This window comes from Triturus cristatus, chromosome 2_1 (assembly GCF_964204655.1).
Source record: "Triturus cristatus chromosome 2_1, aTriCri1.1, whole genome shotgun sequence".
Classification (NCBI taxonomy): domain Eukaryota; kingdom Metazoa; phylum Chordata; class Amphibia; order Caudata; family Salamandridae; genus Triturus; species Triturus cristatus.
The window spans coordinates 1,030,570,736-1,030,598,213 of record NC_140581.1 but is presented as its reverse complement, the minus strand read 5'-3'; the positions used below and the strand labels follow the sequence as shown (position 1 = coordinate 1,030,598,213).

At 47.0% G+C, this 27,478-nt stretch overlaps 1 protein-coding gene across 1 annotated transcript in view; it reads left to right on the top strand.

Annotated features, from left to right (window-relative positions):
* Positions 1-27,478, top strand: part of CDKL2 (cyclin dependent kinase like 2) — a 477,181-nt gene that overhangs the window by 246,980 nt on the left and 202,723 nt on the right. Inside the window, exon 6 of the mRNA XM_085635210.1 lies at positions 10,660-10,799. Coding sequence (XP_085491336.1) covers positions 10,660-10,799 — 140 coding nt within the window. The remainder of the gene's footprint in view (positions 1-10,659; positions 10,800-27,478) is intronic.

Genomic DNA, 27,478 nt, shown 5'->3' with positions numbered 1-27,478 from the left:
TAGTAGCATCTAGAGATGCCAAGATGGCCGGCTCCCGTATAAACTCGGCTCTAGCCAGCACACTGTGTAACCGCCTCAAATTTAGGGCTGTATTCCGATGGGGTATAAAACCGGACTGATCCTGATGAATCAAGTCGCCCGCGACCCGAACCAGTCGGTTAGCCAACACCTTAGCCAGAATTTTGGGTTCTGCGTTCAACAGCGAAATGGGCCTATAGGAGGCGCAGCGGTCTCGCGGCTTCCCATCTTTGTGTATCACCACTATGGTGGCGAGGCATTGGTCAGGGGGAAGGAAGCCCGCCGCACGTGCCGCCGAAAACATGTCACGAAGATACGGCGCTATCTTATCAGGACGTAACTTATATAGTTCAATGGGAAGACCATTAGGACCACCCGCCTTACCAGACGCGATCGAGCGAATGGCCAAAGCAATCTCATCCGACGACAACTTCGCCTCCATCAATGTTGCATCCGCCTCCGATAAGGTTGGCAGTGCGATGTCTCGAAGCAACAGATGAGAATCCTCCTCCGAACGCACGGAAACCGGAGTGTATACCCCGTGGAAGTGATCCGCGAAGCAGTCAACAATCTCAACAGGGTCAGTCACACGAACTCCATCCATTCTCTCCACAACGGGCACCACCCTGCTCGCTCTCTCCTTCTTATCCAACCAAGCAATCAACTTCCCGGCCTTATCCCCCACGTCATACAGACTCCCTTGCTGTTCTCTATACATCCCTTTAGCAGCTTCCGTGACTAGCGCTCTATAATCTGACTGTTTGAGGCTGAGAACATGCAATTTCTCATCAGTAACTCCACGCTCCAAGTCCTCCTCCATTTCAGCTATTTCAGTCTCCAGGCGAACCACCTCTGCTCTCTCGCACCTCTTAGTATGGGAGATAAGAGACAAGGCCTGCCCCCAGACCACCACCTTATAAGCTTCCCATAGGGAGACGGCCGACGACACCGACCCCACATTATCAGTGAAGTAGTGATCAGTGGACTTGACCAACTCCGCGCGGATCTTAGGGTTCGAAGATACCAGGGGCCAATAGGTGCCACTCTTCCCTCTGTGCCAGGGTCAACCCTCAGTTGCAACCATATAGGGGAATGGTCAGAAATACCTCTGGCTACGTGACGCACCTCCCCAATCATCCCCGCTTGGGTCGCCGGCATGAGCATATAGTCGAGTCTCGAGAGACTCCCATGGGCCCCCGAGTGAAAGGTATACTGCGCTTGTCCCGGGTGCATCATTCTCCAGCAATCTACCAGTCCCAAAGTGTCCAAAAAACTCCCCAACCAGGCCTGAGCCCTAGGGAGATCCCTGGGGGGGTGACGGTCCTCCAATCCAGAGACCACGGCATTAAAGTCTCCACCCAGCACCAAAACCCCCCCAGGAAGCCCCAGAACCAAACGCCCCAAGTCAGCAAATGTAGTCGTCTGCAACCCCGGGGGCACATACACAGCCACCAGTGAGATGGTTCTACCCTCCCATCTTCCCACCAGTGCCACATATCGCCCCCTATCATCGTGAAGCACCTCGTCCACTGCCAGTGGGAGGGAGGTCCTAACTAAGATGCCCACTCCCCTAGAGCCAGAAGTGAAGCCAGAGTGAGCGGCCAGGCGATAGCCCCTCCTATTTAGGGCCTGGAAGGAGTTCCCAACCAAATGTGTCTCCTGCAGGAAAACGATGTCGGGCAAGAGCCGCTTCAAGAACTGTAACACCACCCCGTGCTTGATCCTGTCCCCCAGACCATTCACATTCCACGAAAGGATTCGCAATCCCCTATCCCCCATCCCACTCCCGCACATGAATCCCACATCCCGGAGAGCACAACCCGGAGAAATCAGCAAACAACTTCACATTACCCTGCGAAACGAAAAAACAACAACCATCCCCAACAACCCCCCTCCCCCACAGACCCAAAACCACAACTCCCCCCTCCCTGCACCCCTGCTTGAGCCCGAACAGCCCCCCCAACTTGCAGTGTGCCTGTCGCCCTAACATTTACCACAAAAGAACCCCAGAAGGAGGAAAGGACCCCAAAAAGCTCCCCGCAACCCCCAGACATTTGAAGGGCATGATGTGCCGGATTAGAGTGTAATTGAGCCAAGGTGCAATGAATAGTCAATCTAGTCCATCGCCAGGAACCAAGTTCTAGTCCTGCTCCACCACATCCCGTCCGCTCTCCTCCGCCCGATCGTCTCGATCCTGTCCCCGCGGTAGGGCATCCAACCAGTCACCAACCGCCTCCGGTCGGTCAAAAAAGTGGGAACGACCCTGGAACTCAACCCGCAACCTCGCAGGGAATAACATCGCGTATTTCAGCTCCATGTCCCTCAGGCGCCGCTTGACACCCAAAAATCCCAGCCGCTGTTTCTGGACCGCTTGCGTGAAGTCCGGATAAAAGCTGACATTGGAGTTCTCAAACTTCAGCGGCCCAGCCACCCGCGACGCCTGAAGGATAGCATCTCTATCCCGAAAGTTAAAAAGTCGAGTGATTATAGGCCGCGGGGGGGCACCCACTTTGGGCGCACCACCCGGAATCCTGTGGGCCCGCTCCACCGCAAAGAACTTGCTCAATCCCTTGGGCGTGAGACGGTTGATCACCAGATCCTCCACAAAAAGATCAGCAGCAGATTCCTCCGATCTTTCCAGCACTCCGATGATACAGACATTGTTCCGTCTAGCCCTGCTTTCCGAATCCTCAAGTCGACGATCAGTCTGGTCACTGGCTAGCCGCAACCGACGGACCTCCGTCTGCAGGGCGGCCACGTCCACAGTTAGGCTCGACGCCGCATGTGACAAGGAGTCGACCCGCTCGTTGGTTTTGGACAGATCTGCCCTGACCAAATTCACATCGATCAGTACCGCGTCCAACTTATGTGCCAGGGTATCAAATCGCTGACCCACAGCAGCCTTCATCTCCTCAATGGCGCCCATAACGTCCTGCAGGGTAAACTCCGACGCCGGGCCCGCCAGCTCTTTAGACCGCCCAGGCGATTTATGCAGGCCAGCGGGGGATCCCTTTAGCTGCGCGTAACGGTCCATGTTGTTGGCCTAAACATAGGATCCCCTCCGGGTTGACTTAGATTTCGACTTGTCCCCTTCGAGTCTCGCCGCCATCGTCCGGAGGCCACCAAGGTTGGCACCCGCCAGCGCCAGGGACAGGGACCCGTTGGCTAAGTTAAGCGGACACTGCGATCGCAGGCAGGACGTCCGTGGATAGTCCGAAGATCGGGCCAGACACTCCGTTGTCCGCGCTCCTCTGAAACACCAGGGTCCCTCAGCCGATCTCAAACAGCAGACTTGAAAACGAAAGTGAAAGTGCGGGGTACGGGGCAGGTCAAGCCCTGCATGCCGCTGTTGTTCACTTCGTACCCGGGCACCTCACCAACTCGAGACCGGGACCTAGGCACCAGCAGGCCGCAATCTTCGGAGGGCAACCATTCGGGTTCCCGGCGTCCGATCAGAATTCGGAAAACGGGTGGCACCTCAGCGCGAATGCATCAGCAAAAGCCCGTCAAATTTACCAGGATTTAGTCAGGATAGACGTGGGAGGTTGCGGAGGCCCTCGAGAGCCTTAAGCCTATGCGGCCATCTTGGTTGCGCGCTAGGCTCCTCCTCCCAGATAGGTAATTTCAATCTTACAATCTCAGGCCTCAGACAGCAGCTGTGATAATATAATAAAAGTGATGTCAATATAAATGATTAACTGCCATGATATATCAGCCAAAGCAGCAAGAGCCATCTTACACGGAGGAGAGAACATTAGCAATAGGATTTCCAAACTCCGTACAAATTGTTGCCCAAATATTATTTTTTAATATATCTTGATATTGCAGTAATGTTATTTAGAAAGGTATGAAGAGTTTCAGTTTCTGAATATATGCACATTTTAGTATTAGACACTTAATTTCATGTGTAATAAATACACTTAAATCCCTCACATATGGGTTTGTCATTTTCGAAACAAACAATTATTTATGTCCAAGAATACCAGCTTTTCATTTTTGGTGAAAACAGGCTTTTCCCCACACGTTTGTGTGTCAATTTCAACAGGTACTGATATGTACTGTGGCCACACCTAGACAGATGCTAACTTGCATAGCAATGGATCATGATCACACGTCATGCATGGCTATTATATATCAGTCATTTCCACCATGACATCATTCATGGCTGCAATTATGTCAAGAATGCTCATAATATGCCATGAATGGCTACCTTTATAGTAGAGTCAGCATTATATCAAAATGTATTACTAATTCATTAACAATACAGGTGGTAAATGACACTTAGGGATCAATACAAAAAGAGATAGTTTCCTCCTGATTCATCTAGATCGTTAAGTGTTTTCGACAGCACATTATCGGTCCCTTCTACCAACTGTCTCCCCCTTCATGGCGGTCACCAGTAGGTAGTTATAGTTAGGACCTAGTTTCCATAGACAAAGAGTGTTTTGTTTAGTGAATAACTTTGTTGCCGTTTGATAAATCTTTACAACATTTTCTAAACTAATGTACTTGTCACTTATGCTGCTGTCTGGAAAGGTTCGGGGTAATCCGTCATGCAGGGTCTAGGAAAAAGGAGAGGGCCCAAAACATGCTTTCCCCAAGCAGCTTCTAGTAGGGGTTTTAGACACAACTACAGCACAAACCGCCAAACAGAATTGCACCAAATTTGTCAGAAAGCTATCTTTTGGTCCAGAAAAAGCTCTTTTAGTAAGGACAGTTGCAGCTGCCATTTTATCTATCGGACACGATCTCAGAGTCTCAATATTGAAATGAAATTTAATATAAGGGGTTAGGGTAGAGATACCCTGACCCCATAGGTGCAATATAGGGGTCTGTTTGGAACCCCTGATGGACAAGTATTGCTCAAAAATGTATTTTCCCACATGCAAGGATCCCCAGATCCATCGCGTGCTCAACGCAGCCCCATGTGAATCCACAATAGATCCATGGATCCAGCACCCAATGAAAAAAATCACCCACTCACAGACCCACTTACTCACACTGTACTGTACTCCCACGCAACCACTTATACACCCACTCATATACCTATAGAGGCACTCACACACCTCCCCTCTGACCCTTACAGCCACTCACACACCCACTCACAGAACCACACAGACACTCACATACCCATTACCAGACCCACAGAGGCACACACACACCTATTCATATACACATACAGCCACTCATATACCCACTCACACACCCACAAAGTTGCTCATACACCCACTCACAGACCCTTACAGCCCCTCACTCCCTCACAGACTCACATTACCACTCACACACCCATACAGCCACTCTTATGCCCACATAACCACTCATACACCCACTCACAGACCCACACAGCCACTCATACACCTACTCACAGACCCACACAGCCACTCACACATCCACTCACTGACCCATACAGCCCCATACACACCCACTTACAGACCTGCAGTCACTCACACATCCACTCACAGAACCACAGAGCCACTGACACACCCACACACACCCTCAAAAACACTCACACACCCAGTCACACATACACAAAACCACTCACACACTCATTGATAGACTCACACATCCACTCAACCCACTCACAGACCCACACAGCCACTCACACATCTACTCACACACCCATACAGATACTCAGACAACCACTCACACACCTTTTACAGCCACTCACACAACCACTCACAGAACCACTCACACACCCATTCACAGAGCCACATAGCTACTCACACACCCTCATAACCACTCACATAGCCACTCACAGACCAACACAGCCACTCACAACCTACTCACTGACCCATACAGTGACTCACATTCTCACTCACTGACCCATACATCCACTCACACACCCACTAAGAGACCCACAGTCACTCACACACTCACTCACAGACCCACACAGCCACTCACACAGCCACTCACACACCCATCACTCACCCTCAAAACCACTCACAAACACAGTGACACACACACAAAACCACTCATAACCCATTCACAGACCCACATAACTGCTCACACACCCATACAGCCACTCACACACCTACTCACAAACCCACATAGCCACTCACAGACCCACTGACACACCCATGCAGTCACTCACACACCCACTCACTGAAACATAAAGGCACTCACACATCCACTAAGACACTCACATAACCACTCATACACCCATTCCCAGGCCCATACAGCCACTCACACACCCACTCACAGACCCATACATCCACTCACAGACCCACTGACATACCCATACAACCACTCATGCACCCACTTACTGACACATACAGCCACTCACACATCCACTCATGCACCCACATAACAACTTACACACCCATTCACATAACCCACAACCTCACAATCATGCAGCTGACCCTTCGATCATGCACTTTGTGGGGTTGGGTGACTGTGGGAGGATTGGCTGCAGGCACTTCAGCCAACCCTCCCTTCGGCTGTGTGCGGTGGGGGTTGGATTAATATATGGTAATTAAATATTACTTTACTTTAAAGAAACCCCTAGAAATTCACAGAAAAAAACAAAAGGTTACAGGGACATCATAGTTAGGAAATGGAATTAAAACCTTAAAAATTCACAAAAACCGAAAGGTTACAGGGACAATTATAGTTAGGTTCATATTTTACATGCACAAAATCATAGAAATTCAGCAGTTATAGTTATACTTATCTGAAGAAACTATAACTTGTGCCCTAAGGTAAAGAAAACTCGCACCCTCGCCTTGCACTGCTAATTTCCCCACATATTACATCAGTCCTGACATCTTCTATGACACCATTGATAATATCAGTGCAACATTTGCTGTAAAATTATTGATGAGAATACTGTGATTATCATGAGTCCTGGTTATAGTTACCTTAGGATATAAGTTATAGTTTCTTAAGATAAGTATAAGTATAACTGCTGAATTTCTGTTGTTTTGTGCATGTTAAATCTGAACCTAACTATAATGTCCCTGCAGCCTTCCACACTCCTGGTTCACCTCGTATACAGCAGGACAAACAGGTACGGACCATAACCTGTTCTCAAGTAGATTGCGGTGTTGTATTGCATAGTTGAATCAAATCAGCATCACCAAAATTCAAGTGTCCAGCCTGATGCGTTTCGACCGCGTTTCTGCGATCTTAATCACATGACGCGCTGGACCAATAACATATTACTTATAGTGTGCACATCCTAGAATAACCTCACCCTGAGACATAGCAATGGTAAAAAGACTTGTGGTACATGAAAATGCCCGCATTAAATATACCTGAATCATAATATTTATCTGCTCAATGCCTACAAATATGAATACATGGATAAATATAGATAAATATAGATAAATATAAATAAATGCAAGACTGATAAAAGGCGGTAGGAAAAATATTTTAAAACTGTAAAACCAGGATAAAAGCATGAATTAAATACTGATTACATTTCTAATCAAACCAAAAATGGTAAACATGTCACATCCTGAATAAAATACAGTTCTTTCAGTCATAATGCATATTTGGGGGCATCAAACCCTAACATAACCAAGTAAAAAACATCACCATTATTGCACGCTCCCCATAAAGTGCATGAACCTAAAGTGCAAGTGCAAATCAGTGCAAATTCGCTACAAAATGTGCAAAAATAACATTTACTGTTGGACGAAATATCGACATCCATCTAAGTCTCTGAATGTTAAAGTGCAATTGCACGGTAAACATGTTGACTTAGTGCAAAGAGGCAATACATAGCAAATGTATATACACACATATACACACACACACACACACACACCGAAACTAACTATAAAACTATGACATCAATTTGACCTTTGTTTTTTCTGTTAAAATATATATATATGATATATCCACTGAAATTCGCCAGTTATAGTTAAGTGAGCTAAATGTAACTTGCACCCCACCTCCCGCTGGCTTACGCTGCTTCTGACCCCAATATTTATTCTAACATGACATTTGTAATGACATAATTGAATGACATTTCAAATTACATCATTGAGGGCGTCACTGATTTTTTCATCCATGATACTCTCATTGGCATTACTCCATAAACCATTTATAAAAGAAATAAAATTGGTAACATATACAGCGTAATAGCTTATATATGTACTATTTTCCTAGCAAGACATTTTCCTTCATCATTATGAGTCACTGAGTTTTCCTAAAAACGAGCTGAAGTATTTTGAAGAAGCACTCTCCATGTCTAGTTATTATTAAATTGCATCTCCCTTGCACTTTTGTTATTTTATTTAGTTTAATGTACTAGCTCTAGTTTTTTTCGTTTTATTGTTAATTTGTGATTTTATATAATACATTATATCTGTGCACCTTCAGCCTCATCTCATCTTCCTTTACATTTTATCAGTTCCTTTAAGAACCATATTTAGGGCCTTATTACGATGGCAGCCGGACAAGCGTGCGACCGCTATCGTTACAGGCACCATCTAACAAGGAGTCAGCCATGCCGACAGTCCAATTACGATATGACCCCCGTGCAAGCAGTCGAAAAATGCTATTTACTATTGCGGCTTGTGCAGCAGCCCAGGAAAAGGGCTGCTGCACAAGCAGAAATAGTAAAAAGCATTTTTCAAACATCCATTCACAGTGTGCCAGTCACTGTGTAGTGTCTGGTACATGGTGCATGGATGTTTGTGGGGCACGGGGGATGGGGTCATAGTGGTCGGACCACCATGAAAACACTTTCGGAAACAGACATCCTAATCCCCATGGCTGTGCCTCCGCTGGCACGCTTCCATTGTAGGGAATAGGCTCCGACTGCAGTCCTTACGGGCTCCTTGAGACTGTGGGAGGCGGCGGGCTTTCCTCCCGTCCAATTCACTCCGACCACTGGTATTGTAATCTGGTGGTCGGACTGATAACCTTAATGTTGGGCGGACCACCACCGACAGCCTGTCAGTGGCAGTCTGTCTGACATCGTAATTGGACCCCTATTATTGGTTTTCTATTGCTGAAGGTTTCATCAAGTGTAAGGATGTACATAATTATGTGCTTTTCATTCCTATGGTTAGTTTAATTGTCTTGGGTGTCAGATTTGCTTATAGAACAGGGGCAGTATGGCTTACTGAAATAACTCACTAACTATAGCGTACGCAATATGATTATATGATTTCATAACGCAAGCAATTACAACGCATGCCTTTACAATGCGGTTTTTACATCGCAACTACCATTACAACGCATGAATTTACAACGCATGCCATTACAATGTATTTTTAGAAACTACCATTACAACGCATACCATTACAACGCATAATACTTTTGGGGCAACAATGGGGTAAATGTAGGATAGTGTAGGGGTAAAAATTACTATTCCCACTCCAGTGAGAGCAACAGTAGGGTAAGTGTTGGAGAGTGTAGGGATAAAAATTACTATTCCCACTCCAGTGAGTGCAACAGCAGGGTAAATGTTGGATAGTGTAGGGGTAAAAATACTATCCCTATGTACCCCAAAAAGCATACCCAGCCTAAAACTAAAAAATCCCCATTACTTACCTGATAATGCATTGTAATGGCATGCGTTGTAATGGTATTCATTGTAATGGCATGCTTTGCAGTGATATACATTGTAAGCAATTACAACGCATGCCTTTACAATGCGGTTTTAAATCGCAATTACCATTACAACGCATGAATTTACAATGCATGCCATTACAATGCATTTTTAGAAACTACCATTACAACACATACCATTACAACGCATACCATTACAACACATAATACTTTGGGGGCAACAATGGGGTAAATGTAGGATAGTGTAGGGGTAAAAATTACGATTCCCACTCCAGTGAGAGCAACAGTAGGGTAAATGTTGGAGAGTGTAGGGGTAACAATTACTATTCCCACTCCAGTGAGTGCAACAGCAGGGTAGGTGTTGGATAGTGTAGGGGTAAAAATACTATCCCTATGTACCCCAAAACCCATACCCAGCCTAAAACTAAAAAATCCCCATTACTTACCTGATAATGCGTTGTAATGGCATGCGTTGTAATGGTATTCGTTGTAATGGCAGGCTTTGTAGTGATATGCATTGTAATGGCATGTGTTGTAATAGCTTGCGATGTAAAGGCAGCTGCGTTGTAGCAGCTGCGTTGTAAAGGTAGTGCGTTGTAATGACTGTGTTGTAATGGTTGTTTCCCACGCAATATACCTACCACATGCAAAATTCTGCATTTGAAAATAGCTTATTGCGAAATAGAACATTGTGGAATAAATACTTTCCCTAAGCATAACAGGACTGGAACCAGGAACAGAGCAATATCCTATTTTAGAATACTTCCTTAAGGGAGGTGGCAATAGGTAAGTTGCCCCATTTTGTTTCTGTTCTTGTATTCTAAATGGCTCAAAAACTACCTGGGTTAACTCCCAGTCCACCAATAGACAGTCACCTGAGATCAAACAAGACGCTACTCAGTTTTGTAAGCATCTTCCGTTATACTTTGACTTGTTATATGAAGAAATGTGCATTTAACTGCTGTTAAAGATTGCAGAATATGATTGTTTGTTTTTAATGTGCTGCTGTACAGCCACGTTTTAGGAGCCTACCACGTTGATGAATATAGACAGCAATAGTTTCTTAGCTGTGTTGACCTTGCTGATTCCTTCACTGATAACATGGTATTTCTGCTGCAGGTAATTTGACACCCAGGCACACTGAGCTATTTTACAAAAATCCTCTGTTTGTTGGCGTGAGGTTGCCCGAAATCAGGGAAGTCGAACCTCTTGAAAAGAGATATCCCAAATTATCGAGCCTGGTGCTAGACCTAGCTAAGGTAAAGTTTGTTTAAAAACGATTTCGGTTGCATTTGAAAAACACATATCTCACAAATATGTCACTGTTCCTTAATCGGTTTACTTTATGCTTTGCTTGCTTTATGATTCAATTTCACTGATTTATTTTTGTTGGTTAGCTTGGTTTATTCAGATTGAGAAGATTATAAAATGAAACTTGCACAAAACAAATGATAGACAACAGTGGTTTTTGAACAACATTTTTGGGGCTGATTCACAATGACCACTTACACTTTTGAGTAATTTACATTATAGTGTAGGTTTACTACTTTTTGTACTATTCACAAAATCGGAATGGAAAGGTACTCAAAAAGTATAACTTAGATGATTCCACCCCCTGAAAACCATAACCAGGGCCAATAGAATTATGCGGGAGGGGATCAGCGAAGTAGGTGTCAGGGTTGACTAAATTATGTGGCACGAAAGGGCAAATTATGAGACATAATGCTGCACATTTTTCGATAGTATTACAACATGATGTTTGCCTTTGATTCCTCTAACAGTGGCCTAGTCGTTACTCCCACATTTGCGGTCGTTTTATCCTCATTAATGTCACATAATTTGAGAGCATGGCTGGGAACGTCTGATGGCCTAGATTCCTCCCTGAGCGATCACAGGCTGATAGCTGTCTCAACAAGCGATGCCTTCTTTGAAAAAAGCAGGTGATGGCCCATTCATTACCATTTCCCTTGTCCTTCTCTTCTAATGAGGGGGGTCATCATGAGTTGTGCGAGGGTGGACAAGCACTCTTTCTTTTTTAATTGAATTACTCATCTTATAGTGATTTTATGATATGTTTGAAGGAGATCAAAGACGCGGGCTAGAGCTAAAGAGCAGCTTCGATAAAATCTGTGGAACAACACAGGAGATGCTCCTCATTACGCGGAACACCTATCATAACAAACGCTTGAGGTGGTTCAATACCACCTCCACTAAAGCGCTCAATTTGCTTCTGTCGTCACTCAAAGCTGTGCCAAAAGATATAGAAAGGGTACGTACCTGTATAGGGTGGTACAAGGCTGCCCGACAGGCTCAGAAAAGGACATTAAGAGAGGAAGCCTACCACCACCTACTACAGGCCAGCGATCTCAAAGATAGCAAGCTCTTCTGGCAAACGGTGAATTGAAACTACCCGAAGAAAGCCTAGAAAACCAGGCGCTAAACAGTGATTCCTCCAGAGGTCTGGGCCAGACATTTTTCTCAGTTATACTTGGACACTGCCAACTTAGAGGGGAACGCTCCGAACACAACCCAGGTAAAAGACCTACGACCATGATAGCTTCCACTAAACCCCTCTGTAATGTAGAGATCGATGCTACTGATGTGATGAAGGCCATCAAGAGATGTCCTGCTTCAAAAGTCCCAGGCCCGATGGGATTCCGGCGTGTCTTTTTTGGGCAAGTTTACATCTTTCAGCATCCCTCTTGAGTAATGTTCTTAAGATTCTCCTGTTCATAGGCCCTTCCAAGCCCTGGTCACATGCAAAAATAGTTCCAATCTTTAAGGGAGATTCAAAGTGTTATTGTCCCATATCATTAATTAATTAAACTGCTAAGAAAATGGTCAGGTTCCTATTGGAACATTTGCAAACTTGGGCAACTGATAACAACGTCCTTTTCAATTTCCAGTTTGGGTTCCGTGTTGGCTTAGGGACCTATACCTGTTAATAAACAAGTATATAGTAGAAAAGGAACGCAAAATGTATGCAGCCTATATGGATCTGGGCTCGGCCTTTGACACAGCCAATAGGTCAAGCTCTGGGCAATTACGGCTGAGCTTGGGATCGAGCCCAGTATTGTTGACTTTTTGAGGGCGCTCTACTTAGAGGTACCTGCAAATGTGGAAGATACGGCCCAGGTGGGGGAACTACAGAAAGTTTTAGACTCGATCGCGGCATGCGCCAATAAGCTCACTCTAGGACTCATTGCCCCATGATAGGCAAATGCAGTGTACAGGCCCTGGTCTATGCTGACGATACGGTTTTCCTGACCAGTAATGCAATTGGTTTGTAACGATCACTAAACTAATTCTATGCCTTCATGATTAGCCTAGAGGTGCTGGTAAACCAGTCAAAAACCCACATTATGGTCTTTAGTCACAGACACAAGGAAAGCAAAGCTTTCTTTGTCAAAGGAACGAAGATTAGCAAGGTCCCTTCTTGCCCCATCTGGGAATATTATACGAAAGGCTGACCTGAAGCTCTCTAAAAGCCATTAGGGCAGCTGCCCTAGCCAGGAGCTTAGACGCACTCCTTGGCTTTGTGGCTAGACTGAGCGGCAAGCCAGTTAAACAGTTGCTAGAAATCTACATGCCTAAGTGCTGCCCAGGCGCAACATACGGGGGGCTTCTGGGGCATCTGCGGCTAATCGGGTTTGGAGAAGGTAGAAAATGGGTTTATAAATGGCTGCATGCTGTACCCAAGCCCACTAGCAACTATACATGCCGCATAGAAATTGGGCTAGGGCACATAAGAGAACTTGTGAGGCTGCAGCCTCATTTGTTATGGTTGAAAATATTGACCGAGGGGGAAACCATACTGAATTGCACAATCCTGGCTGACTGTTTGGAAAACAGGCTCCAAAATACCTTGGATCGTGCGCATATCCAAGATCTGCAACTGGCTGGATCTAGATGAGATGTTCTTGAATCCAAGCACCTTCAGGGTTAGCTTCTACAGTCCACTGACTAAACTCTTTCTAGCCCAATGTGCTGAGCAAAGCATGTTAAAAGACTCAGGAATGTACACAGTCACCACCCATGCCCAAATCAGCATTTTTCCTGGCAGTGAGCCTTACCTCTTATGGGTTGATAATCTACACCACAGGTTCCTGCTAATAAGACTATGCCTTATCACTGTCCACTTTCTTGTTGCATACCGCAGGGAAGGTATTTTTGTTGTTAAACTTCCTGTCTCTCCTTGTGACGTATGTTCTGCACAGAGCACCCTGTACTTTATTCTCTTCTGCAAATATTACTCTTCGCTAATGTGTGTGGGTTCATTCTACCACTCCCGAAGGAGGGAAATGTAAGGCAGTGCAGGGTTGCCATGGAGTTTTTGCAAACGCTAACAACTGTGTGGTCAATCTGTTCAATTGCAGTCTTCGTAGAGCGGGCCATACACTTACTCTCTGTACCGGCCCTATGAAATTGTGCTTTCTTTGTCCATGTGTCACAACCTTGTTTTAAAGTTTACTTTGATTTTAAATGACAATCGATGTTAATGACTGGTATTGCGTACTTTTATGTGCTTTATTGCATTTTGTTTTTATAGCTGTTGGTTGATTGGATAACAAACAATGTGAGAAATTTAAGTAGGGTTAAACATATAATAGCACTTTTCATTCTTGCACTTTAGATATGCTTTCTCACATATGAACAGCCGACTCCTTATATAAAGGCACAGGGATACATGTTCACCCATCTATACAAGGATCATTACTATATCTTGTAACACAGCGGATCCACACAGGATTTTGTTAAAAAATGTGTTCTGTAACTGGTGGGACATATTACCTTATTGTACTTTGTTGTTATTCTCCACGCACCTAGCACTTTAAGATCTGTCTAGTAGGTCGTCTCTACTGCTTATTCTGTATGGACTTCATTCATGTAGAAGCGCTCTTTTGCAGTCTTATGTATGATGTATTTCTTTTGCGACTGTACTTTTATGATTTTAACTAAAATTGAATAAAGGCCTTGCCTGATTGATACTATTACTTCATTATTTTCTCTTTTTCACACATGGTAATACGGTCTGGGCAAATATTTCACCTCATGAGTAGCAGTTTAACAACCAAATACAAAAACAAAAGCAACTGAAAGATGAACAGTTAACCTCTGCAAACGAGCCTTACTCTGTACATGAACACATTGCCATGGTTTTAGTAACTGTTGATCCGTTTGAGAGAAAACATTTTTTTGGCTAACATCTGCAGATTATGCACCACACAATGGATTATGTGGCAAATGTGGCGGATCCAGAATTGTGCGAAAAAATCCATGGCCGCAGATTTGTATAATTGCAGTAGCCCTGACCATATCACAGGGAGACTCCACATGGTGAAGTATAGGGAAAAATACAAAAGTTTATTTAATTATATTTGACCTTGCACCTTTTGGCATTCTTTCCCCTCTCTTTTTGCGTCTGCCTCCTGTGTTTTTTAACTGTATGCTGGGCTTTGTTTTTGCAGGTTTTATGACTCTGGGAAAAATGCATGCCCAGAGCCTGTAAATTAAATGCTACTAGTGGGCCTGCCACCCACACGAGTAGCTCTGTAAACATGTCTCAGGCCTGCTAATCCCAGCCCCCTGATATATCTCCATAAAAAAATTTTGTCCAGAGATTTTTATTTTTGATTTGTGCTTTTGTGCCATTAGGGAAGTAACTTAGCTTGGGTAGATTTTGCTGACCCGGAATTAATTTTTCTGGACAACATTTTTAAAATTGGCCCTAATACTAAAATACTTCTAAATCCGTATTTCACTATCGCAAGTTCTATCTCTCCCATAGTGTAACAAGGGGATTGCCATAAAGTATCTTTTAAGCATGGGGCGTGCCCAAGCCGCGGGCTAAGATGGCCGCACGGCGTTGAAGCTCCGCCATCAACCCGGCGCAAACCCTGCTTTCCTCGCCCTCCTGATGCGGGCGTGGGACGCCAGACACCGCCGCTGACCCTTCCGCGACCCAGGGGTGCGCTGGGATGCTGAACGGACCTCCTGAGCCACGGGGATGCCCGGCGCCGACCACACCATCCTGAGGCCTAAGATGGCGGGCTGATCCGGGGATTTGGGTTGCGAGTGCGTGGACGGCGGCCGGCCGAGAGACAGGTACCCGGGGGGCTCAGAGGGGGGGGCATTGAGCACCGCGGTGCTGTCTGGCGGGGACCTGCTTCTCTCCCTGTGCCGTTGCGGTCCGGAGGACGACCGGGCGCTCGGCTCTTGCCCTGCGCTCCGGGCGCGGCCTCGCTCGTTATCTCCTCCCGGGGGCCCGGGCTAATTTGGCCGGGGAGCCTGGGAGGGGTGGCGTGACGGCCTGCTAGCGGTGGGGGGGGGCGGTGGGGCTCGGCACTGGGCCTGGCACCCGGGTTGTCTCTGCCTCGATCCTTGGGCCCTCCCTGGGTTGACCATGTGCTCTGCGGTCGGTTTGTGCGATCCTCCCTTGCCCCTTCCGGCGGCGTCGAGTCGCGGCTGCTGACTACATCGCGCTGGTGCGCTGGATGTTCCATTGGGACCCTGCTGGCTCCATAGAGTTGTGGCCCTTGCCTACTGCACAGTGAGGTCGAGCGCTGTCCGGTGCCCGGTGGGCACAACAACGCCCGGGGTCCAGAGCAGCTTGGCTAAGGTTTGGGCCTGCGCCATTGGACTGACGCTCCGTCGTACCGGCGCCTCCCCTGCTCTTCACACGGCTGGCTGGTAGCCGTCTGGCGGTTGTGGGCATGGGTCGCAAGGACCCTAAACAGAAAACGCTGCAGTTCGAGAAACTATCTGAGCAGCCCGCGGAAACCCGCCCTGACATGCCGGACCCGGCTGGTGGAGCGACCGGCGGCTCGACGGCCCACGCCCCGTCCCCGGACTGGCTGCAGGAGATGCGTGCCGGCTTCAGGGCCCTGGATGGTTGCTTTGATGCCCTAGATAAGACTTTGGAAACTATGGGGGCCAAAATCCAGGCCCACGACAAGCGTCTGGGAGAGGCCGAGGCCCGGATCTCTGCAGTGGAGGATAAATCGGTGCAGGAGATCAAAAGGGTGGACAGACTGGAGCGCATATTAAAGGAAGTGGCCAGCAAAAACGAAGATTTGGAATCGCGCAGTCGGCGCAACAATGTGCGAATTATTGGGGTTCCGGAGTCCACAGCCACGGGCAGGCTTGATGTTTTCGTGGAACAACTGTTGGCCGACATCTTTGGGAGAGAATCCTTCACTCCTGGCTTCGTGGTGGAGCGTGCGCACCGCTCCCTGGGTCCGAGGCCTAACCCGAGGCTCCCGCCTCGCCCGCTGATTGCTCGCATTATGAACTTCCGGGACCGCGACACTGCCTTGCGGCTGGCCAGAGAGAAGGGCGAGATTACCTGGCAGGGCTCAAGACTCTCACTCTACCCAGACTTTACTGCCGTGGTCCAGGAGGCCAGGCGTAAGTATGCGGGGGTGAAGGCGGCGCTCCGGAACTTGGGCCTCAAATATGGCATGCTCTATCCGGCCCGGCTTCGGGTCGAGGTTGATGGCCGAGCTCGGCTATTTGACAATCCCGCTGCGGTGCAGGATTTCTACCGTAACTACAAGCCGCGCAGAGGCCCGCCGGGGGGGGGATGAGGGTGGACGGTCTCCCCCTGGTAGTGGATCTGCGGGCAGCCAGGACCTGTTCTTGACCTCCGGTGTCGGCTGAGGCGGCGCCCGTCACATAACTTTGTACTGTTGGACTTTGGCTATTTGGGGATGTATTAACATTTGGAGTTTATTTGTGCTGCAGCGCTGGGTTGATTGCGGATGGTTGTCACCCCCCTTTGGTTGAAACCGTTGGGATCGTTTTTGGTTGCGATGCTCTGTCTTTTACTGCTTGGTTTTACCTGGTATTACTGTCTAGAGCTATGTTCTTTTTTTCCAGGATTGGGATTGCCTCACGTTTGCGTGGTTTGGCTGGGTGGGGGGAGGGGGGTAGGGGTAAGCAATTTTGATTTTTCTGATATGGCTATGTGTGAACGAACTTTATTGATACACAGTGACATCCCGGTTTTGTTGCTCCCATCACCTGCTGACTGGCATCAATGGCCCATATAGGTTTGAATGAAGCTCCTCTCAATCTATCGTTAATGACTTGGAATGTCCGGGGCCTAAACAACCGGAGTAAATGCAAACAAATACTGCACTACTTAAATCGGCACCAGGTGGACATTGCTTTTCTTCAAGAGACTCATTTGCATGATCCAATGACCGCCCGCTTTGCAGCTTCCTGGGGCGCTCATCGATATTTTGCCACTTTCAGTAATTACGCTAGAGGCACTGCGGTGCTGATCCATAAGAGAGTCCCGTTTCAGTGCCAGACGTTTCGGGGGGACAGGGAGGGGCGCTACTGTATTGTAAAGGGGATTTTGATGGGCCATGCGGTCACTCTTGTTTGTGTGTATGCTCCCAACACCGATTCCCCGGACTTTTTCCATGCGCTTGCGGCCCAACTGGTAACCCTAGCGCCGGCCGGCGTCCTGCTGGGTGGCGACCTCAACATGTTGTTGGATGTGGGGCTGGATAGCACCTCTGGGGCCACAGATTCCAAGCCTAGGGCACGGCGCGCGTTCTTGGACCTCTGCCATAGGTTCTCGCTGACGGATATATGGCGCAGGCGCAATCCGAACACTACTGACTACACACACTTTTCAGGACAACACAATACTTGGACCAGAATTGACTACTGGCTCCTCTCCCCGGGCCTGTCCCCCTGGTTCCGCGTGTTGAGAACGTTCCCGAGAACGTACTCGGACCATTCCCCGGTCCTACTTGGCTTAGACGTTCCTCAGCCTGAGGGTTTTGAGCGGCAGTGGCGTTTCCCTGGGAGGGCGTTATTAGATGACCTTTTTGTACACGAGGTTTCCGAGGCCATAGAGGACTACTTCAGCATAAATACAGGCTCGGTGGACTCGTGGGCAGTACTCTGGGATGGGTTCAAAGCATACATCAGAGGGGTTTGTATAGCCAAGCATGCGGGGGTCCTGAAAGTATTGCGCGCAACAATAACACAACTGGAGACACAGCTAGATGCGCTTGACACTGAGGCACAACGAACACCCTCTGACGAGGTATTTTCCAGGCGCTTACGCCTGTTGTCCGACTTCCGGGAGGCCGCGGACAGGGAGATCCTTTATCTGGGGAAATACCAGGTTGCGCGTAGGTACGGAGAGGGGGACAGGCCGGGGCGCACACTAGCGCAGGCCTTGCGACCACCATACAGCAAGTCCCTGATCGCCGAAGTGCGGGGCACGGATGATGCGCTCCGCACGACGCCCGCTGAGATCCGGGACGAATTCCTGGCCTACTACACTGATCTATATACCACCAAGCTGGGTGACTCCACGGCTGCTCGTGCAGCCTATCTAGCGGAAATCGCGCTGGTGTTCCTAGATAGGGGCATGCAGGAGTTCATAGCGGAACCTATAACGGTAGCGGAAGTGCGGGGGGCGATCAAAGTGCTTCGGGGCTCCTCTGCCCCGGGCCTTGATGGCTTCTCCGCTGACTTTTACAAGGCCTTTTCTGATCTGCTGGCGCCCAAGCTAATAGAGGTGTATGCGGAGGCGCTGGAGCGTGGCTCCCTCCCGCCTACTCTGAGTGAGGCAGTCATTGTGCTGCTCCCGAAGCCAAATAAGGACCCGACGTTGTGTGGGTCGTACAGGCCCCTCTCCCTCTTAAACACTGACTATAAGATCTTGGCCAAAATAGTGGCCAACAGGCTTTCCCAACTGATGGAATTCATTATATCGCCCGCACAGTCTGGCTTTGTCCCCCGCCGCTCGACCTCGCTGAATTTGTGTACGCTCTTCACGGTTCTGCACAGAATCAACCCGACCACACCGGCTGCAGCGATCCTCCTAGATACCGAAAAAGCGTTCGATTCCTTAGAATGGCCTTTCTTTCTTTCCGTCACGGAGCGCATGGGCATGCCTGCGAACTTCCTAGCTACTGTTAGACTCCTCTATAGTCGCCCTACGGCCCGTTTGCGTATCAACGGCACGCTATCTCGCCCATTCTCGCTCACGCGCGGTACGCGGCAGGGTTGCCCGCTCTCACCACTCTTGTTCATTTTAGCAATGGACCCCCTGATTCGGCATTTCCAGGAGCGGCACCTCCACAGGGGTCTCCAGTTTCGGACGGGCCCATTGCTAGCCTCACTCTATGCCGATGACACAATCCTGTATGTCAGGGAGCCGCAGGTCAACCTTGCCCCCTTGATACATGAGATCCTTCGTTTCGGTAGCCACTCGGGCCTGGGCATAAACTGGCATAAGTCCATCATCTTTCCATTGACTAGTGGCACCTCCCCATGGCAGTGTGAGTTCCCTCTGGAATGGTGCTCGGACTCGGTGCGGTACTTGGGCATACAAATACATTTGAACACGGACGAAATTATCCGCCTAAACTATGGCCGTGTCAAGAATTCCTGTCATACAAGGGAAACACGCCCTTATGTAAACAGGAGAGCTGTTACATAACTCAAGGGAAACACGCCCTTATGTAAACAGGAGAGCTGTTACATAACTCAAGGGAAACACGCCCTTATGTAAACAGGAGAGCTGTTACATAACTCAAGGAAAACACGCCCTATAAAGGGAGGAACCGGGAGGTACAAGGCTGTCGGATATTGTGTTTACACCGACGTACCTGCTTCGTGAAGAGCAGTGTTCCGGAGTGGTGCTCCAGTAAGGCAAGAACGGAGGTAGGTCGAGTCGTTACTCCCTGGGCCGTGTCTTGCCCCATCGTCACCTGTGAAGGACCCGGAAGCTCTACCGGTCAACCATTGAGCTTCGCTTTTTGACTCGGCTGAGTCCAAGCGCAGTGGCGCTTTTGCTGGTTGGAGTCGTAACTCCCAGCCCGACCAGAGACACAGGGACTGCCAGCTGTAACGCACACCAGGAGGTGTTTGCCGCGTTACAGACTCGGAAGTCCACAGGATCGATCGAGCGGCTGCTCTCGGTTCAGTCTTCTTGCTTGTGATTGGGGTATCGGTGACGCATCACCAGGAGGTGACTCCGCGTCCCGGTGCAGTCTGAGGAAGAGGTTGAGCGGCTGCTCCCTTCAGGTAGAGACCCCGGCTGGGTGTTTCCCTGACTCCTCGACTCTCCCCAACACTCTTCGTGCCCCTCACAGCCTACCGATTGGCATTGTCGGCCATTTCATTTCTGCCCTCTGTTGGCATACGCCGGGATCGGCGTATATGCAGAGGACGGTTAGGACCATCCGTGCTGTGGGCTGGTAACGTACTTAGCCTGGAGGATTCCAGTGACTATAACTTTTGTTTGTTCTTTGTATTTTATTTGCCTTCATTAAAAGAACTAACCCTTCACAAGTGGTTGCGTCCTCATTGTCGTGTCTGTTAAACGATCCTGAGACGTTCAGGGCGTTACAGGCCGCGCGATTACGCGACTGGAGACTCAGGTAGATGGGTGGCTGCGGCTCCCGCTCTCTATGTCCGCTAGGATAGCCATTCTTAAAATGATAGTGCTCCCTAAATTATTGTATCTTTTCAATAACATCCCTGTTCCTCTTACCCGAGCCTTTTTCTCCACCCTGCGGTCCCTCCTGCTTAGACTGGTCTGGGGTGGGAGGCGCCCCCGGATCCGCTGGGCGACTCTCATACTCCCACAGGATCGAGGAGGCCTTGGAGTGCCTGATTTATATCTATACTACCTAGTCGCTCATTGTGCACATGCCTATGCCTGGTATCACCCTGACGCTCGGATCCCATTCCTTCGCCCAGAGGCGGACTTTGTCCTCCCGGGTCGCTTGTCGGCGGTGTTGCCCAAAGGTGTCCCCAGAGACATTCAAACGGTATCTACCACCAGCTGGGCTTGGAGCAGGCTCTCACGCTACTTGGCTCATCCTTTGCTGTACTCCTCGTCCCTCCCGATACCCAACCCTGGGTTACTGCCGGGCACTGATGAGGCACTGGTGCAACGAACGTTAAGGAAATTCGACCTCACCAAGATCGGGGACCTATACCCGGGTGGGCACTTTTTCTCGGCGTCGGAGGACGCGCGATTCAGTGAGGCTACATTCATGGACCGGTTCGTTCTTCGCCGGCTATATTGCGCCGCGCGGGCGGAGATCAAGGGATTTCCCCTCGAGCCGGCTTCCTTTGAACCCCTCACCACCCTGATTGACAACGATACAGGGGCACATATTGTTTCCAAGCTGTACAAGGCGTGCGCAGCTCGGGTCCCCTGTGCGGACGATCGGGCGCGGGAGGAATGGGGGGCGGACCTGGGTAGACCTATCACGGACGAGCAATGGACGGCGTGCTGCAAGGTCACCGACACGGTATCACTGAACAGTCGTCACAAACTTATACACTATAAATTCCTGCGCCGTTGGTATATGACCCCTGATAGACTCCATTCCATTGATCCCGCGAGGCCGCACACATGCTGGAAATGCGCTACACCACATGCCGATTTTGCACACATGTCCTGGACGTGTCCGAGACTGCAGACATTCTGGACACAGGTTCACAGGATCCTAGAAGAGATGCTCGGACTTACACTGGTTCCCACTCCTGAGGTCGCACTGTTGGGTTATACCGTCAATTTCCCTAAGAATGTCCGTAGGCTGGCCTCTCTGGGGCTACTGCTGGCCAAGAGGGAGATTGCAAGGCACTGGGGGAGGAAAACAGCTCCGACATCCAAGACATGGCTTACAGCCATGGCTTTCTGTAGCACGAACAGCGAGATCTACTCTAGTCTCCTCCCCACGATAGCGCGTCCTAGGGACATCTGGGGCCCTTATAAAACATACATTGCAGGCTTACCTGGCTCGACCCCGCCATCCTCAAATCCCGGAATGGCTCCCACTGGGGTGGGGTAGGTCATGCCATACCAAGGTTACGCAGATGTAGTGGTCATGTGCGGGTGCGGTCGCTGGGATATTTAGCTCCTGGGGTTAGGTGCTGTGTACTACATGGCGTTCTTTCCACGACCGAGCTATGAGAAGGGGAGGGGGGTGGCTTTGGTACCCTAGGGACGGACCACTGGTCAGAGATCCCCCTGGTTATGGTCGGACATATGTTGATGATGGATTGATAGATGGGGTCCTGTTGTCGGTTGCATTGATGATATGGTATTGTTTATCTAAGAGCCGGAAGTGTCACAATGTGGCTCCTTATTTGATTTCTGTTGTTCACACAGCCGCTACCTTTGTCTTATTTGTTTTGTCTAATTTCAATAAAACTTTAAAAAAAAAAAAGTATCTTTTAAGCATAATTTCCCATTGCAAGCAGCTAGAGATATGGAGTTAGGAGACTCTGAACTCACAATTTAAAAATGCAGCTTTTTGTAGAGTTGGTTTTTAAATTGTGTGATGGAAAATGCCAGTTTTAGAAAGTGTAACTTCAACACATGATGGATGGAATGCTGAATGATTCAAACATTCTCCTTCAGTCAAGAGATCTGGGTTAAATCCATTGTTATTTTGCCCACTACACCACCTCAGTTTGGACCCAGCCATCTGCAAATCAGTCTTGACCCTATTCCTCATGGGAACAGTCCAGCCCGAACTGCCAAGGTTCTCCAAGGGTTTGAGTTGTGCTTGCCTCCTGTTAAGAAGTCTCAGGGGCATCATAGACTTCACCTGTAAGTGCATGGGCTCTTCTGCTGAGAGTCCTGACTTGCCAAGTGGTTTCAAATCCAATTAATGGACCCTTGGAAGTAGAATCTGATGATCTAAGAAGAACATCCAAGCATGCGCTCCCAGCACCTGTTTTATTGATGCAAGGCAGCCCAAGATTGATGCATCGCTGCTGCCTGCCCCAAAGCATGGTTCCCGATCAACGAATCGTCCACAGCTTCACCGCCGGCCCGAGCTTGCCATCGCAGTGCATCAAAACAATCGCTGCAGCGTGAGCCCTGAGCCCTGAGCCCTGTGTCGCCGACATCCTTGGCATCAGCTTCAGCTCCGATGTATTCCCTACTTGTAGTTGCAGAAATGATGCAGCGCCTGCATCGCTTCTGCTGCATTTAAGCAGCGCATCCGTATTTTCGATGCATCGGCCCTGGGCGCTGATTCTTTATCTAAACCACACCTCAGTAAGGCACTGAGGCTGAATGTCTGGACCCCGCATCATCACTTCCCCTACTAGCAGGGAATCAACGCAATACCTCCGCTGTCAGAAAGGAATCAACGCATCACCTTCCCTGTCAGCAAGGAATCGACGCATCACCTCCCCTGCCTAGCAGCAAGAAACCAACGCATCACCTCCTCTGTCAGTAAGGAATCGATGCATCACCCGCCCTGCCAGTAAGGAATCAACACATTACCTTCTCTGTGTAGTAAGGAACCAACTCATAACTGTGTTTTCCGATGCTTCAACTCCCCTGTGGCCCGCATTGTCTTTGTTTTTGATGCTTCTCAGGTACTCTGTGCTAAAACACACTCATCTATTTATTTCTATGGATTAAGACTTATTGAACCTTTAAAAAGTGATAGCTTGACTTGTGCATGTTGGATGGTTGTTGTTTTGGTCTTGTTTTACTCAGATAAATATTGGCTATTTTCCAAACTGCTGTGGAGTCCTTTTGTAGTATTTTCACTGTGTTACTATGCGTGTACAAATACTTTATACATTGCCTATGCCTGACTGCTCTGACTGCTCTGTGCCAAGCTACCAAGGAGGGCGAGCAGGGTTTATCTTAGCTGTGTAACTTACTTACCCTGATTAGAGTGAGGGTCCCTACTTGGACAGGGTTCATGCCGACTGCCAACTATAGATCTAATTTCTAACAAACTCAAAAATAATTATTAAACATATTTTTATATTAAATAATAATGTACATTGTATTTACTTATTTATTTTAACCTCTTCAGTGCCCATGACGAGATAGTCTCGTCATGGAGCACGGTTGCGCTGTGCCCATGACGAGACTATCTCGTCATGAACCCCACCCACTAGTGCAACGCCCGGCACAGGAGGGGGAAAGGGCGTGGCACTGAAGGGGTTAAAGGTTGAACAACAAAAAATGTTGCAAAACTGTTAAATTAATTTTGAAATAAATCTTTTAATTAATGGAGATAAATTATATTACAAATATTTTTCAGAAAATTACATTAAAAAGTAACTTCACACCTAAAAAAAGCCCTGAATTTTCATTGTCCATTAATAAATAGTAAAAGTGATATATAGAATTAATTACAAATAATTTTGTTATAATTTACTTAAAATATTGTTACATCAATTTTAAATCCAAAGGATATTAAAATATGTTATACTCAAATAATAACTATGTACTATATTTGTAAAAAACTATTTACCATTATCGTATTTATTTATATTTGTAACTGAAGATATTTTAATTTAATTTAACATCATTTCCTATGGGATTTAATTTTAATTCCCTTCCTCCATTATTTTCGATGGCAGGGTGTTGCACAACCAGTGGTCTGTCGGCCATGTGTGGTGGTGGAGGTTCTACTGGAGTTTTTAGTAGTAACTTACTCCAGATTTGTGATGTGCCAAAATGATAAACTTACTCAAAATTGTAATCTACACCAAAGTATATGTTACCTTTGTGAATCAGCCCCATAATTTCAAAAACTAGGGTATTGGCATGGTGTGCAAAATAACAGTAAACTGGGATGCAACCCCAAATGATTACCAGTGGCTGAGATTAATTAAAGAATGCCATCCATTACATTTTTGTACATTTTGTGTCACCCTAAGTGCGACGAGTATGCCTAGACGTAGATCACGTGCACACTGTAACCCTGGAACCAAGCTATTCCAGTCTGATGAGCCCTAACTAGGGCGAAATTGGTCCTAGGTTGCTTGTGTTGTAGTTCAGGGAGAACCTGACCTGGCAGTTCAGGCTGGACTGTTTAGGCCATGGGTACTCGCAAACATTTGCAAGGGGCCACAAACTACAGCCTGTGGTGTGTCCGAGGGCCACACTGATGTCAGCAGGGTGGAAGAAGGGGGTGTGGGTGGGTCAGGGATTGTGTAAGGAGGTCTAAAAAAATATAAAATAAACGGGCAAGCATTTATTTGCAGGCTAATAAATGCTTGCCTGTTTATTTAGCATGAATATTAATATTCATCAATTAAACAGTAGCTTGTGCTGCTGTTCACCAGGGGCGCTGCATGTGAAGGTCAAGAGTGCCGTAAGCAGCTCCCAGGCCATACTTTGAGTATCACTGATTTAGACTGTTCTTATTAGAGCATGGTCAAGACTGATTTTCATATGGCCAGATTGCGGTGGCATGGTGTGCAAAATTTCAATGCACTGGGATGCGACTTGAGTGATTATCAGTGACTGAGATTAATTCAAATATTCATCCATCACTTTTTTGTATACTTTGCTTCACTATAATTTCAAAAAGACAGAAAATTATTAACATCATCAAACAAACATTTAAAATACTAGAAACCATCAAAGACCCTTCACAAAAGGTATTTAGTAGTAGTAAAGTTAAGACTCCTAACTTTACATCTACGAAATGCCTTTTGTGAATACCAAAAGTCAAAAAGTTAGGATTTTGTCTCAGTTTAGTAGTAGTAAAGTTGGGAGTCCTAACTTTACTACTTCTAAATGCCTTCTGTGAATACCAAAAGTAGTAAGTTTAGGATTTAATCTCAGATTAGTTCTGTGAATCGGCCCCATAGAGACTACATCACGTGGAACCTCGTATCCTCAAAATTTGCAATAAGTATCTTGCTTCAATATCACATTAAATGGGGCAAAAGAGTAATAACTAAATTTACATCTCTTAGTAAAGCAGTGTCCCAATTGTATTGATAGACAACATAATATCCAGTTCTTTTGTAAATTGTTGAGCTATAGTAATATAAAAAGATCTTCTTCACTGAGCATCATCAAGCAGATTGAGAACATTATGCACACAAGGAATGGCCTTGATGGGATATCTAGTTTACTAAAGATTTAAGTGATTCTGCATCTTCTCTACTTATATGTGAATGGTATCAATAACTCTTCTTCAGGCCACATCTTGCCCCACTTGAAAGAGAAGACAGATTATTATACCACTAGAGTAGTCGCATTTTAGAAAGTTCCTATTTATGTAATTTAATAACAGGATAAATAAAGCAACCAGAAGAATGCCACATATTTCAAATTATTTTTCTTGTTAAAATATCCTACTTCTAACTGATAGCCTCAACAGTAGGATTTGTTCATTCGATAAATCTCTATTCGGGTTGAGCAGCCATAAAAGAATATAATAATAATACAAATATCAATAAAAACATACAGTTGCAATACAAATATCAATAAAACATTCAATGGATCATTTACGGTAGCATCCAATTACAGCATACAATAAATGGGTGAACAGTAATAATACAGTGGGTCAATTACAGCAACATGAACTGACATCTTACAATGTCTGGGCACACACTTAAAAGCATCCCAAAAAGATAAATTGTCCATATTGTTTTTTAATGTAAAGTGCTTCTCTAGTAATATTTATAGCAGCTGGGCATACTTCCGGGGTTTCAAAGTTGGTTAGAAATCTATAGCCTTCAAGATATGAGTTAAAAGAGCAAGAGCGCCAAAAGGACAAAAAACTTTCATCTCACAGATTTATAAAGTGCACAAAGAAGTAGAAAGTGCTAAGTGCTTTGACACAAGGTACTGTCACACAGGCATGGTGGAAGGTTATGCTGCCACCCGCCTTAGACTGGAAATGCCACTAAGAAGTGTACAGTACCCAAACGTATCCTTGTCAAACAAAATCTATATTGGGTATTTTCTATAACACTAAGATAGAATTTCACTGGGGCAAGATGGCGGCGGTGTCTTAGACCGCTGTGAGATCTCTCTGACCAGCACTGGCTCTGACTATAATGGACTAAAACGGGTGCTTTTCATTATCGGTAGAAATATACAAACTTATTTTCTGAACTATGCTGAAGCTTCGACATTAACTTCAAAGGATTCAAGGGATTTAAGCGCTTT